A 14,225-nucleotide genomic window follows, 5' to 3' on the forward strand; every position below is an offset into this window, starting at 1 on the left:
CAGGGACAGAAAGGATGGGCGACCAACCAGCCGCTGCTGCCACCAGGAAAGGAGCTGTTGGGGACAAGATGTCGGAGGGTAACATCACCACACACACTCCTCTCCTCATACTTGCACACACAGTGCACCTTCTTAAGGAGGACTGAGGTTGGGCTTCCTCCCCCTCCCTTTGGTCCTCAACCCTCTCTCGGAGAGAACACCTTAAAAACACAGGACCTTTTGCATTACCTCCCTAAAGGACACTTTCTTACTGTATGTATATATATATATCCCTGGTAGCCATTTACAGTTATATTTTCCCTAAACATCATCCTTCAGTTTGTGTTAACCCTTAATAAACCGATTAATTAGTGAAGTAAACATTGGTCTCAGCAGCAATTTGTGAGTGTGGTGGGGGTGTGCATTCTAACCACCACTCTAAGATACAGTCCCGCAGTGCCCGTTCCTCTGTGAGAGGCAAGAGCCACGTGAGACCCTCAGGCTTATTCCAAAACCCCTCCACATCGGAGGGGGGGGAAGTCACGGAAGCACCTGACAGCCAGTAGCCCCCCAGTATCGGCTGGCGACACAAGCTGACAAGTTGCTCCCTTACAAGTGACAGAACAGTGAAGCAGAGACTGTTGTACTGTAGGGCAGTGCGGGGGAACCTGTCACCGGATTCCTATGACTAGAGATGTGCTCACAATCCCCCAGTGAAATGGTAACACTTGCAAACATGCCGAGTGTTCTGCACCGAGACAAACATTTGTCACAAAAATCAAACCTGCCCGTAGATAAATAGCATCCATCTAACAAACCTTGTCACTTCCCATGAAAATTAGCATTACTTAAAACAAGGATGAGAAGGTGAAGTCCTGGCATTTAACCAGCCTGTGGTCTAGATTTTTACTGGGCCTACATGAAACAGCCATTGTAAACTGTTTCAACAAGTAAAATTAAGCCTTGCTATGTATCCCCAAAATGATACCTGTTCCAGTGTCTTATTAGGGAAGAATACACGAGGTAACACAGTATTTGCCCAAAGGGATCCAGCTGTACTCTAAGTCAGCACAGAACTGAAATTTTAATGTTAACCACAAAGAAGTGAATTTGCCGTGATGTACTAGATGCTGCTGAGAAGTAAAATGGAACAGATAATTGTTTCACCTGCCAGTTCACCCTGTCAGTGTATTGCATTGGCAAGGCTGGTGTACTGAACTCCCTTCTTTACTGAACTCCTTTCTTAGCTATGATCTTCAAACACTGCATTTGCACAAATGACCTCAAGCATTACATATGGATTTTGACAATTCCAGGCTAACTGTTAATGTCCATTTGAAATTAAATTTCTCCTGGCAGGATTTGGCTTTGGGAAATGACAGTATCCAAGCATGATGAGACAGTACACTGACATAACCAGGTGTATTGCACACAGCCTGGAGAGTTTTAAGACATTTCTTTTGCTCTTTCTGACCTTGTCTTTCCTCTCATGCTAAGAACAAAAGAAGTTTAGAGGGAAGAAGAAAAGAAAGCCCCCATAAAATGGGTACCAACCTGAAGCATGAAGACTTTTAGATCCTGGAGTTTGTTTGTATAATTCCACTTCTGCCACCTGCTGAACATGAAGAACCTGTAAATTTGCACAATATTACAGCAGAGCAACAAGTGTTTTACAGTTTAGCTTTCAACTGCATATTGAAAACCGCCAGATGTACAGAAGTAGATGCACTGTTTACTGAACAGGCTTAAGCACATTCAAATTAAATTCTTGAATATTTCAAAATTTAAGAACCTTGAGCAAGACACACGTGAAGCTCTATGTGACATGAGTTTAAGACTTGTTTTATCATTAAAATATTAGCCCAAAAAGTGGCCATAGCATAACAATCTACACAAGCACATCTGGATCTCACCTGGCCAGACCTAGTGGAAGATTTTAATTTAAATAAGAGAACTATAACATTAAAAATAATCTTCTAGTAGAAAACTCACACACCAGCACTTGTCCCTTTGAGGGAGAAAACTTTGCTGAGAATAAAAAAATAAACTAATGAAAAGAAATTATTAAAAGATAGGCTTAGCTTGATATTTATTAATTCCAACAATACATCAGTGAAGTAGCACACAGAACACCAGATTATTTTTGACAAAGACAAAAAAGCCTATTCTCTAGGGCAAACTTCTGTATTTTAAGTACAAGGATAACCAGTGCCCATACTCTTCGTTTCCTGTACCCTTCCCTCTCTTCAAAAAAGCTAAGGATTATTTTTTAAAGGCTTACCTGTATTAATAGCATCATAGATTATTAAGTAGCCATTACTAGTCTAAAATTAATCAATTACAATTTTTTAAAAAGTATTTATCTAAAGGAGTTTATTTTCAAACAGAAAAGTAGTCTATGGCTGAAAAAATATTCCCAATAAGAACACAGAACACGGAAAAGGAATACCATATCCCTGCCAATACCAGCATATTTGCAAGAAATAAGCCCAAGGCCACAAATCACCTGCAGTGTCTCATCTTTTGGAGATCTGGAACGCCTCTTTCTTGGAGTTGACTGGACAGGATATTCAAATCTAGAAGAAATATTTTAAAAGACAACCATTTTTTGTCAAACAGCTGATGACTCAATTCCCATTAAGATACATGACCCAGCAATTGTCGTCCATTCCCAGCCACATACAGATATTACTTGTAAAGACTTTAACTACATGAAAGTACTTCTAAATTTTCCCCTACAAATTACTACCCTTGAAACAAAATCAAAATTATCTCTGTAGACAATTCCATCTTTATTGGTTTAGCTTAACATTATATGAAAGTGTTAAAAACAAATATCTTTAAGCTATCCTGCCTTCTGAAGAAGATTATTAAGACTCTGTAAAGAAATAGACTGGATTAACTTCTGCTTCCGAGGATGGTAAGAGAACATTAATTTATCCTATTTATCCACAGCCATCTTGTGTATCTTTGTCCAGCAGGAAGAGCCTGTGCCCACAAAGCTCCCTGCACACTCTGCCTGCAGAACAACACAGTCTAGGATCAAGGCATGACCAGTCTGTCAGCAGCACTTACCTGAAACAACGATCAATAATAGTTAGCACATCTCCATGCCTCAAAGGTACAGGTTGCTGAAAACAACTTCCATTCAGCTTGGTGGGATTTACTGTACTTAAATTAGTCAATATTGCCTAGAAAGAAAACAAACACTTCAGTAGCCTGATGAGATACAGCAATGCAATGCAACTATCATTGAAACACATGTATCTTACCTCCTTGTTTTCATTGACTTCAATTTTACAATGTTCTTTTGAGACCTGAGGCAGCTGGATGCGAATATCACACTCTGGTCTCCTGTGGAGGAAACACAGGTTGAGTTTCATCACACACAGAAGACAGAAAGATCTGACTACTATAGAGTTAGGTGACTTGGCAACTTTTCAGCTAGGACTAATACAGCAGCATGATACTTCATTACATTTGGCAACATGAAGAAAATTAACTACCTAAGTCTTTCAACCACAGGGAAACATAACAGGAGCTCAGACTTCCACAGCAGCAGAGAATCTGTATCAGAAACCAAAATGGGAAATACCAAAGTTCTGGAAAAAGTAGTTCACAACAAGCTGAAAGAGACACGTCTACAGTACTCACCTGGTGGTCTAAGACTACTTGTTTCCAGACTTGCAGAATATTTTTAGAAAATACCAGCTGTTAAGCTCACACTGAAGGGCTGTTTACTGATCAGCCTCTGAGTACTAGGTGGCTGGAGCTTTGCTCTCACCTCGAGAGCCACTTCTGCCTTCTTAAAATTGTTAGTAAGTCAAAGCAGCGTTTCAAAGTCTACACACTTTTTGTTTCTGTTTTTTTTTTTTTAAGCTGCTTTCTAATGCTTTTGACATGCTGTAGCTCTGGGGCAGCAACACTCAAGCAGAGGTCCTGTTCCCAGCAGTACCTGACACTCCTCATGGCCGCAGTCAGCAGAAATCAGTGCTTGCACCTTAGAGCAAAGCCTGTCCAAGCATCCCTGCTGGAGCCAAAGGACAGTACTGACCCCAGGGGGCTTCCAAGGGACTTCCACTAGGGAAGCTGATCCAGGACTGAATGGTTACAGTCATTTAAGATATCTATCAGTCAGCAAAGTGCTGAACAGACCCAGCTTAAGAGAAGCAAACACATTTTATTTGAAGCTCACTTATTTAAGGTCATCTAACCAAGTCCTCACATACACAATTCAGGTACATTAATTTTATCATTGAAGTAAAATAGCTGGATCAAGCTCAAAACTCACTATCATTTAAGTGTGTAAGTCCAAGTGAGTTTCAAGACTGGAGCAGAAGGTCTAAGTTCTTATTAACTTTTAATTTTAAATTCCAGATATTGGCTGATATTTTGCATTACTGAGGATTCTGAGACCCAAAAAAACCCTGAACAAAACTGAAATTTGAGAAGAGCATTGGTGTAGTGAAGATGATCAAATACAAGCCATGAACCCTTCTTTTCACTAGTCAATTATCTGGAAATTGCCTCTGGATAAAACAACACCATCACTTGTTTGGCAACAATGTATCCTTTGGCCAGAAACTTAAAAAAGAGTAGTTCTGGCAAGGAAAGGACAAAAAAGCAGTGGCAAAATTTCTAGTCTTACAGTTAACGTCAGCCCAGTGTCACCTTCCCTCCCCTGAAGATGATCCATAAAACAGACATTTATTTTTGCAAATAAGCATTAAAGACGTAAGCTGGATGAACAATATCACTAATATTGTTTCAATGTGTGCAAGTACTGAACTGATTCTCACCTTCCAAATAAACAAGAACTTGCAGTGAGTGGAAAGGTAATTCCATCAGTCCCATTCCTTTTAATCACAACAACATTCCCAAAGAGTGGCATCTTCAAATGTAAGGAATCTTACCTGGAAAAGATTATCACCGTTACTCATCCAAATAACGCTTTATGTATTTGTGAAAGTAAATCAATGTAACTGTTTGTTTTTGCTTCTGTTCAATAAGCTTTTCCCAGTGTACAGCAGAAGAATCTCAGTGCCATTCCCACATGCTTGGCTGTGTAGAAACTGGGAATTATTTACGTTGAGTAAACACTGTAATTGCAGAGGGGAAGCAGAAGGTACAAGCGTTTGGAGGAACCAGGAACTGGTGCCAAGAGCAGCCATCACGTGTCCAGGCAAACCCAGTTATATCACTTCGACATGGGCAGGATGTTTTGTTACCCATCAGAGCCCTTGCAAAGACTCGGGGCCAACACACGTTAGGTTCCATCCCACAAACAACTTAAAACGATTTTCACCTCAACAGTCGCTCCTCCCCGCTTACACCTAGATACGACACCTTGTCTTATCTGCGTGGAGGATCTTAGGCTTGATTTTAACGTAAGCCAGCTGATGATAGTTGTCTCCTGCTGAACAAGGAGGGCATGGTGGCGTTGCCACGGAGGAGCCCGGGCAGGAAGGCAGCTGAAAGGATGGCAGCTGAAAGGAAGGCTGGAGGTTGAGCAGCTGCTGGGATGCCCTGCTGCCGGGTACAGCTCCGAGGGCGGCGAGTGCACCTCTGCGGGCACGCACAGAGAAAGCAGAAGGAATCGCGTTTGACTTGCAAAAAACCCCAGCTCCCAGCGTTTGCTGCTCCGTTCGCTTCCAAATACGAGCGTGCCACGAAGGAAGTACCAGCAGCCCCCAAAAAAGCAAGCGTGGAGTGCACTACTAAATACGTTAGGAAGCGGCAAGCTAAAAACAAGGGCACTAAATGCGATTAACACCGATTACAGATCCTAGGGGTTGGAAGGGACCTGGGAAGAGCATCCAGTCCAGCCCCCCTGCCAGGGCAGGGTCACCCAGAGCACATCACACAGGGACGTGTCCAGGCGGGTTTGAAAGTCTCCAGAGAAGAAGACTCCACAGCCCCTCTGGGCAGCCTGTCCCGGGGCTCTGTCACCTTCCAAACTTTTTTTTTGCCGAGTTTCATACGATAACATATTTGCTTAAAAAAAAAAAACACAAAACAACACCACAACGAAACGCGCCCGAGGGCAAATCTGACAGTATCCTTCAGAAAAGCCTCTCCCCGTCGGCCTTTCGTTTTCCTTAACCCAAGGCGCCCCGTTAGCAGTTGCCCCCCCCGCTCCTACAAGCGGCAAAACCCCGCGGGAGCTGCGGAACCCGAACCGGACCCCGGGTGGGCCAGGGAGGCCGCCGGGAAGCAGCAGCCGGCCCCAGCTCCTCCCCGCGGGGCTCGGAGCCCCGGACACCGCGTCCCCAGGGCTCGGAGCCCCGGACACCGCGTCCCCAGGGCCCGGACGAGCCCTCCCCTCCCTCCCCTCCCCGCCGCGGCCGCCCCGGCCCTACCTGGCCCCGCCGAGGGGCGACCCCGCGGCCCCTCCCGTCAGGCCGCGCCGCGGACTGAGCCCGCCCGCCCGCGCGCGCCCTCGCACTCCGCCCGCCCGCCGTATCCATGCGCCGGGTCCGCAGAGCACAGCCCGCCCGCCCGTCCGCCAGCCAGCCAGCCCCGCCGCGGAACCGCCCCGCAACCGCCTGTCACAGCCGGCGGGACACACCGGGACTGACCGGGACACACCGGCCGCGACTGGCGGCCCGCGGCGGCCGGACTCTTTTAGCCTTACCTGACGGCAGCTTGGCGGAAGGAGAAAAAAAAAAAAAAAGCCGCACCACACCAAGCCTTCCACTCCCCCCCCGCCGCTCGCTTATTTTAAAAAGGCGCGCGGCTGCCGGCGATTGGCGGGAGGGCGGTCACGTGGGGGGGAGGGGCAGCCAATGGGAGGCAGGCGCGGAGGCGGTTTGGTTTCAAACCGCCGCCGTTCCCCGCCCCGCGGCGGTTGCGGCGGCATCTCCGGGGGGAAAGGGAGAAAAAAAGGGGAAAAAAAAGGGGAAAAAAGGGGAAAAAAAGGGGAAAAAAAGGGGAAAAAAAGGGGAAAAAAGGGGAAAAAAGGGGAAAAAAGGGGAAAAAAAGGGGAAAAAGGGGAAAAAAGGGACTCTTAGGGGCTTCGGCTGGGTCCCTAAAAGTCACCTCTCCCGAGAAAGCCTCAGGCCAGCATAAAAATAAAAGGGCCAGAGTCGCCTCACGTCGCTCCAAGCTGCCGCTTTCTAAACCCGATGTAAGCAGCTCTGCTTTCTGCGCTGGTCTTCTTGGCAATTGGGCGAAAACGTAAAATTGTGAGGCTTTAAAGGAGGGGGAAAGAAAAAAAATAAAGGAGAGCAAGGATAGGTGAGAGAAAGCAGCAGTAAAAAAAAAAAAAAAAAAAACTAGGATTTAAAATCCGTTTTAATCAGCCCTTTAATTACCTTAATTCATCTATAAACCCTCGGTTCTCGCCTCTGCTCCCTGAGAGGAATCCATTAAGCTGTAATCAAGAACCTGCAAGACAAACAATGGAGACAAAACACTGTATTTGGAGACAGAAATAAATAAAATACCAAAAAAATATATAAATAAATAAAATCCAAACCACCAAATAACTGGCAAGTAACCAGCGTTCAGCTCAGTCACACAAAGGTAGGAAGAGGTGGTCCTAGACAACTTCAGCATCATTCCCATCCTCGTCATTCCTTCGGCTCATGTTTTTGTCTTGCTATCCTGCCTTTGTAGGAACTTAAAAACTCATCTCCGAACAACGAGATCACCTCCTCGTAATAAAAAAAAAACCAAAACGAGAAGGAGCCATAATTTGAAACTAGCCAAGGAAAGTTCCTTGGGTAGAATCTCACTTTTGGGCCATGGTGCCCTAAAATCCAAAGCAGATTAGCTCCTGTTGCTGTACAAGTAGAGAGAAAAGATATTCAAAAATAAGCACAGACCCAAAGTACTTCCAGAAATTCTGAGTAATTTTTTTTTTTTTCAAACTGGTATTTTAAACATACCCTGCATGACATGCATAAGAGAGTCTGAATTCCTCGCAGTTTCCCCCTCTATTTCCTAGCCACGAAACAGCAACTGGTCACTAACGCTTCAACCTATTTTTTCATCTTCCCAGATGACCCCAGGGAAAACACCCTGAAGGAGCCGTGTGGGTTCCAACTCGCACAGTATTTTTGACGTGTCTTTCAAGATCTATAAACCCCAAACATCTTGATTATCTGCCTCCTTTAAAAAGCAAATATTAATCTCTGCTAATTTACAGCAACAACAGCCTTGCCCAATTCCTTCCTTTCTGCCCCAACACCCCACTGTTACAGTTCCAGCCCCGGGATGGCTGGGGAAACTCCAAGGGATAAAAAGGTTGTTGAGTGATGCCAGATTTTTTATTTTTATAATAAATACGCAATAATGAGGTGCAGAATCTGGTGACCTTCATTCCAGGTTGAACTTCTAGGCCTGGGATAAAGAGATACAGAGGGAGAAAGGCCTTTTCCAAGGTCATCCAGCCTTTTGTGCTTCAAAGGATAAAAAAAAAAAGCAGGTTTCTCACCCAACAGAACTCCTTTTGATATTGCTCCTATTTTATTTAATTACCTAGGCTGCCTCAAACACTATGTGATGGTGACTTCAGGATGTGACACACTTAGATGTAAACAGCTTTTTAAGTGTTTTGTGGTTTGTTTGGGTTTTTTTCCCCTTTGAATTAAATTACTCCAAAGTCTATAAGCTTCGGTGGGATTTTACTTTTTAGTTCAGCATATGAAGTCATGACATTATTACACCCCCAGCTTGTCACGACAGCTTAACTGCCTCTGGACACCTTGTGTTTAGATGGAAAACATTCAGACCAAGCAGAATCCTAACGCTGGGTATCATTGCCAATAAACAGGTATTAATGTCAGACCCTTCCCGGAGACCTTTGCAAGTCTCTTTATACCTGAACAACACGTTTACACCAGTAAAACTCTTTGCAAGCTAAATTCATTCCAGCCTCTCCCAGCCCACATCTGATCAAACTGAGCAAAGAGCAGTTCTGCTGCTCCACTTACATGGGCACTATGTTGACCAAAGCTTTGGGGATTTAAAAAATAAACAAAACCCTGTGGGGTGGCAATAACTATACATTCTGCCATAGCACCCAGCGGTTATTGGCACACTCACTGCACCCAATCCCATCACATCCCTCCTGTCTCTGCAAACACAAAAGTACTTCCAGGAAAACACAACTTGGAATAAAGGCTCTAAGCATGCCTTGACATCTGCCTTGAGGAGCAGCAGTGTCCTCTTGAACAGCAGAAACACAAATATTTGAAAAAGTAGATCCATAGCAGAGAAAAAAATAATAATTAAAAAAAGAAGACATTTTCTTCAAGGCTTCAATTTGCTGTTACATTAATTTGTATCTGTGAACGTTTAATTTGCCAGGAGTACAAGCTGAGGGGCACATCAGCATACCTGTCCAAGTAAAACTGCCAGATCTCAAAAACGTGCTGAAATTATTTTAAACCACTCCTTTTAGATTTGTCCTACAGACATTTTTACCTTAGTCAACCAATCAACAGGTAATTAGGAAAAAGACTCCACTGAGATCCAGCAGCAGGATCCATGGGCCTTTTCAGGACTTAATTATAACAGACAAAGGCCCCTAATCACTAAAGCAAACTGGGGCTGAGGTCTTGAGCCAAGAGAAGAACAAGAGCAACAAAATAAAGAGAATTAGAAAAATGAGCATCTTAATTCCTCACATGAAGATCCTCCCAGCAGCCCATTTGTTCCAGTTGCTGAGCAGGTGGTTTGGAAGCCCCGGAATGAAAGCAGCTCATTTCTCACAGATTTCTACTACTGCTGTTTTTTAAACAGAAAGCCTAAGAAAGCTCAAGCTCCAGCTGAAGCTGTTACTGCTGCTAGAACTGCCAAGACGGAAAGTTCAGGCAGAATTCCACCTGCTACGTGATGAGGGAACTGCCAACTTCTGCCAAACCAGTGCTCACGTAGCTGGGATTAGCAGGAATTCTGTCATCACAGATCAGTTCTCCATGGGATTTAATTTATGATCTTTTCATTGGACATTGAAAAATAGAAACTTCAAGATGCTCACGCTGTGTAAAGCCAAGTGCAGAGGGTAGCAAGTTGTTGTTTGAGGAATCTCGGAACGTTGAACTTTTTTGGCAGTAGACTTTCTTCAAATGATGGTCGTTACACTGACATACTGCATCTGAGCTTCTGTGAATGCTCCTGTTCGGACACAGAACCTAGTTTTGACAAATAATTTCATGTGTGAGGAATCTGCTTATGAACAAATGGGATATGTTTTCCAAAGTGCTTCCCACTCACATTTAATATATACTTTGAAATAATGAGTTTATTTTAAATGGGGAAAGAACACAGCACCACAAACTAAGGGAAATGAATTGCAAGAGATCAAACTTCTGTGTGGGATGGGAAGCACTAGGATTTTTAAGCAAAAACCTTCTGTACTTTGCAAACAAAATCAAAGCTCATCTCCAGGCCGAGCCTTCCAGCAGGCTGTTTTCACACCAAGCATTCCAAGCCATGGAAGATGACTGGAAAGAAAACTACACAATGTCATGGTGAAATATATAATCTTTCTAGTGGCAGTGAACACTCTGTACCTGGGACTGGGCATGTCCTTGTTCTGGGTCCCTATGCCTCAGCAATTACAAAGCCCCAGGACGAGTCAGATAACACACCAGTGTCAGTGTCACTGACATAAAACAATTAAAACCCTTTCATCTGGGAACAAAATTCCTACTCCTGGAAACTTTGCCACAGATCACCTGTCATCCTAAGGAGGGACTTTGCATTGCCCATTCAGCCCTTTTGCACATCTGCTGTTTGTGGAAGAGTCTGTGATTTGTGAGGGAGACCAGGTAGCCCTGAATCCAGCAGGTTGCATCAAGCTCAGCTCAAGCAGGCTGTCCTCCAGCATGGGGGGAGAGCTATTCCATCTGCTGCTTCCTTGGAAAGGGCTTGTACTTGATCCTCAGGCTACCACGTGCTTAGCATACAGATCTCAACTAGAAAACCCTCCTGTAAAATTTTGAAGCAAAATAACATAAAAGCAAAAAAAACCCCAATTATTTCTCTCCTCGTACTGGTGTCTCCAAGAGACAGGCACATAATCACTGACAGAGACCAGGTCACTGCCTGACCCTGCCACATCCCTGCTGCATAAATCCTCCTCAAGCTCTTCCAGGCTGGTGTGGTTTTGCTTCCTTTGCATCTCCCTGACTGGCATCAAGTCACAAATTAGATCTTTTGTTCAAATTTCTAAGTCGTTTGAGCGTGACGTTGATGGAAGTGCTGGGACAACTCCTGGTGCAATGGAAACAGGCAAAGGGAAAAAAGGATTATTTGTGAAAAGCATTTCCTTGGCAAAGTCTCAACCTGATTAATAATTTAGTAATTCTCCTACTCTGTGCAAAGTAGCACAGAAAATGTATAAAAGACAGTAAAACAAAGCTCTAAACTACAACATAATCCTTTAATACCTAAGACGAAGAACATTCATGGAGAAGTTAAATTGCTTGAAACATTCTCAGATGCACTGAGCAAAATCTCTGTGAAGGAAAGCACAGCCTGGACTTGACATACATGCCCTACATAGAAACACATCCTTGATCTTGCTTAGTTTACACTGTTTAAAGAGCCTATTAAAATAAATACATTTCAGGAACAGTTCTTAACAATGAAAATGTGTTTTTGAAAAGCAGGGTTTCTAAAAACATACCCAGAGTCAGCATCTCAAGATGTAAAATGCAGAAACTCGTTGGAGAAGTACAAGGTCTTTATGGTATTGCTTGGGCATGTTGAGAAGCGGGGGACAAAAAACCACCACCTAGTGCATGTTCTTATCAGAAGAGCCAAGAAAAAAAACAAAACCCAACAAAACACTGGAGAAATGCAGAAGGCTAAAAGGTACCGGTAATTAACCCAAAGCTATGATTGTAGACACGACTGCTAAAAGGTTTCATACCTTCTGTAGGGTTGAATTGTTTCCGTTTCTTCTGTTCTTCTTCTTCTGTTTTGTTACAGATTTGTAACAAATCTATTTGTTACAGACTGTTCATGGGCCAGCAGACAGCAGAGGGTGTCTGTGAGAAGAGCCCTTCCACCCACTGGATCCGCATTTTACTGTCACCTTCTCACCACAATCTCTTCACAGGTTGTTAGAGGCAAATGCAAAAACTTTACCACCAATACAGTATCTAACCAGCCGTGTCAGCTGCTTCAAGGAGGTGAAGATAACCTGATCCAAGCCCTTGCTACAGATTCAGCTTTGTTGTTACTAAAAACAGTATTATTTGTTGCATGTTAACAAAGATGCTTTTTATTGCTGATCCTGAGACCAAAACAGAAGCGCCCTGAGACGAAGACAAGAAGAAAGTCGTTCTTCACCTCATAGTTTGTAACCCCTGTTACTTAGCTTGAACAATCTGAAAATGGTGATTCTACTACACTGCTGGACAGTACCTTGTTGTACTAGAAATTGTGCCATTCTCTAGTATTCAATAATTATCATAGAATCATAGAATCTTAGGGGTTGGAAGGGACCTCGAAAGATCATCTAGTCCAACCCTCGCTGCTAGAGCAGGGTCACCTAGAGCACATCACACAAGAACGCATCCAGGTGGGTTTTGAATGTCTCCAGTGAAGGAGACTAATTATGATTATCAATAATTATAAATTAACCAATGGTTCATTAATAACTGACTAATTCTTGAGATTCCTCCACTCTCTGAAGCCACACAAAGGCTCTGTCTGTCTCACACACAGTTAACCTTCAGTGGGCTCACAAGCTGTGCTGCTCGAGATCTGCTAAAAATATATGACCCAACCACACAAAATATTGTACCAGTTCATCTGGAATTATTAAAAAAAAATAAAAATACATATATATAACAGCTTTTATAAGTAATGGAAAATATACTTTTAACTTAGTACTCTTTAGTGTCACAGTAAGAAGCAGCAATATTTTCCTGAACACCAATGTCTCCAAGGCTCTTGTATGTCAGTGTGGTGCATCCCTGTATTTAAAACTCCACAGGCAAACTCCTGGTTAGCAGATCTGCCTTGGTGAAGCAAAGACATCTGTCTCTCCAGGATGCTCATGCCTGCTACCTTTAGCAACTTACAAGTGAAGTTACTCCTGGCAAACAAGTTGCTACAGTTACTCCTGGATGGTTCCATTCAATATTAGGATCAGGCACTTGGTAAACATCCCCCAGCAGAGAGTTCTGTAGCAGGTGACCACGCAGTGCACAAGGACACGCAAACTGAAAGTTCTTCCAAACACGTGGGGGGGAAAAAAAACAATTAGAAAATTATCTGCATGGAAAAGGTACCTCCCAAATGTCAGGTGCTCCAGATGGAACGGGGCTCGAGAGGTCAAACAGAAATACTGCTTCATGAAATCACACCTGACAAGGAACATTCAGGCTTTTCAAATCTCGGTGACAGCAGCTTGACACTAGGATGGTGATCTTTCTGCATGGTTACTCCAGGTGTCCACCAGCCTCCCCTGCCCCTTGTTCCCACCGAGACCCTTCTTGATTATTTTTGGCACATGAGGCCCCATGTGAAGCCCACAGAGATCAACGAAGAAATTGCTGTTAACTAGAGAGGGCTTTCAATTCATAATGGCTGACACAGTTGAAGGGGAAGCTGTATTGTTTGGTGTGACACCAAGGTGTACCATGGCATTATTAAAGCTTACAGAGAAAAGCACAGAAAGGTTTGTTGTGCACTGAGCTCTCTCCTCTAACCTTCCCTACCACACTTCCACTCACCAGGGACAGCTGCAACCAGCCACAACCAGTCACAACCAAAGCTCTGCACTGTCAAGTCACAGAATCATGGATTATGCTGAGTTGGAAGGGAACCATCAGGATCACAGAACTGCTGGAGTTGGAAGGGACCTCTAGAGATCATCTAGTCCAGCTCTCCCACTGAAGTAGGATAACCTGGAACATTTTACACAGGACTGTATCCAGGGGTGTCTTGAATATCTCCAGAGATGGAGACTCCACAGACTGGGCAGCCTGTCCCAGGGCTCTGTCACCTTCACCATAAAGAAGTTTCTCCCCATATTTCAGTGGCAATTTCCATGTTCCAGCTTGTGCCTGTTGTCCCTCATTCTGACACTGGGCACTACTGAGCAGAGTCTGGCTCCATCCTCCCTGCACCCACCCAGAGATACTTGTAGACATGAATATGGTCTCTTCTCAGCCTTCTCTTCTCCAGGCTGAACAGTCCCAGCTCCTTCAGCCTTCCCTCATAAGAGAGATGCTCCAATCCCCCCATCATCTTCATCACCCTCCTCTGGACTCTCTAGTCAT

General features: G+C 44.0%; 1 protein-coding gene across 1 annotated transcript in view; it reads right to left on the bottom strand.

The window, feature by feature from the left end:
• MKI67 (marker of proliferation Ki-67) overlaps positions 1-7,726 on the bottom strand; it is a 28,236-nt gene extending 20,510 nt beyond the window's left edge. Inside the window, exons 1-6 of the mRNA XM_051616666.1 lie at positions 7,716-7,726; positions 7,074-7,169; positions 3,252-3,333; positions 3,055-3,170; positions 2,486-2,555; positions 1,534-1,609 (exon numbers count right to left, since the gene is read on the bottom strand). Coding sequence (XP_051472626.1) covers positions 1,534-1,609; positions 2,486-2,555; positions 3,055-3,170; positions 3,252-3,333; positions 7,074-7,169; positions 7,716-7,726 — 451 coding nt within the window. The remainder of the gene's footprint in view (positions 1-1,533; positions 1,610-2,485; positions 2,556-3,054; positions 3,171-3,251; positions 3,334-7,073; positions 7,170-7,715) is intronic.
• Between the last annotated feature and the right edge of the window lie 6,499 nt (positions 7,727-14,225).

This window comes from Apus apus, chromosome 4, assembly GCF_020740795.1.
Source record: "Apus apus isolate bApuApu2 chromosome 4, bApuApu2.pri.cur, whole genome shotgun sequence".
NCBI lineage: Eukaryota > Metazoa > Chordata > Aves > Apodiformes > Apodidae > Apus > Apus apus.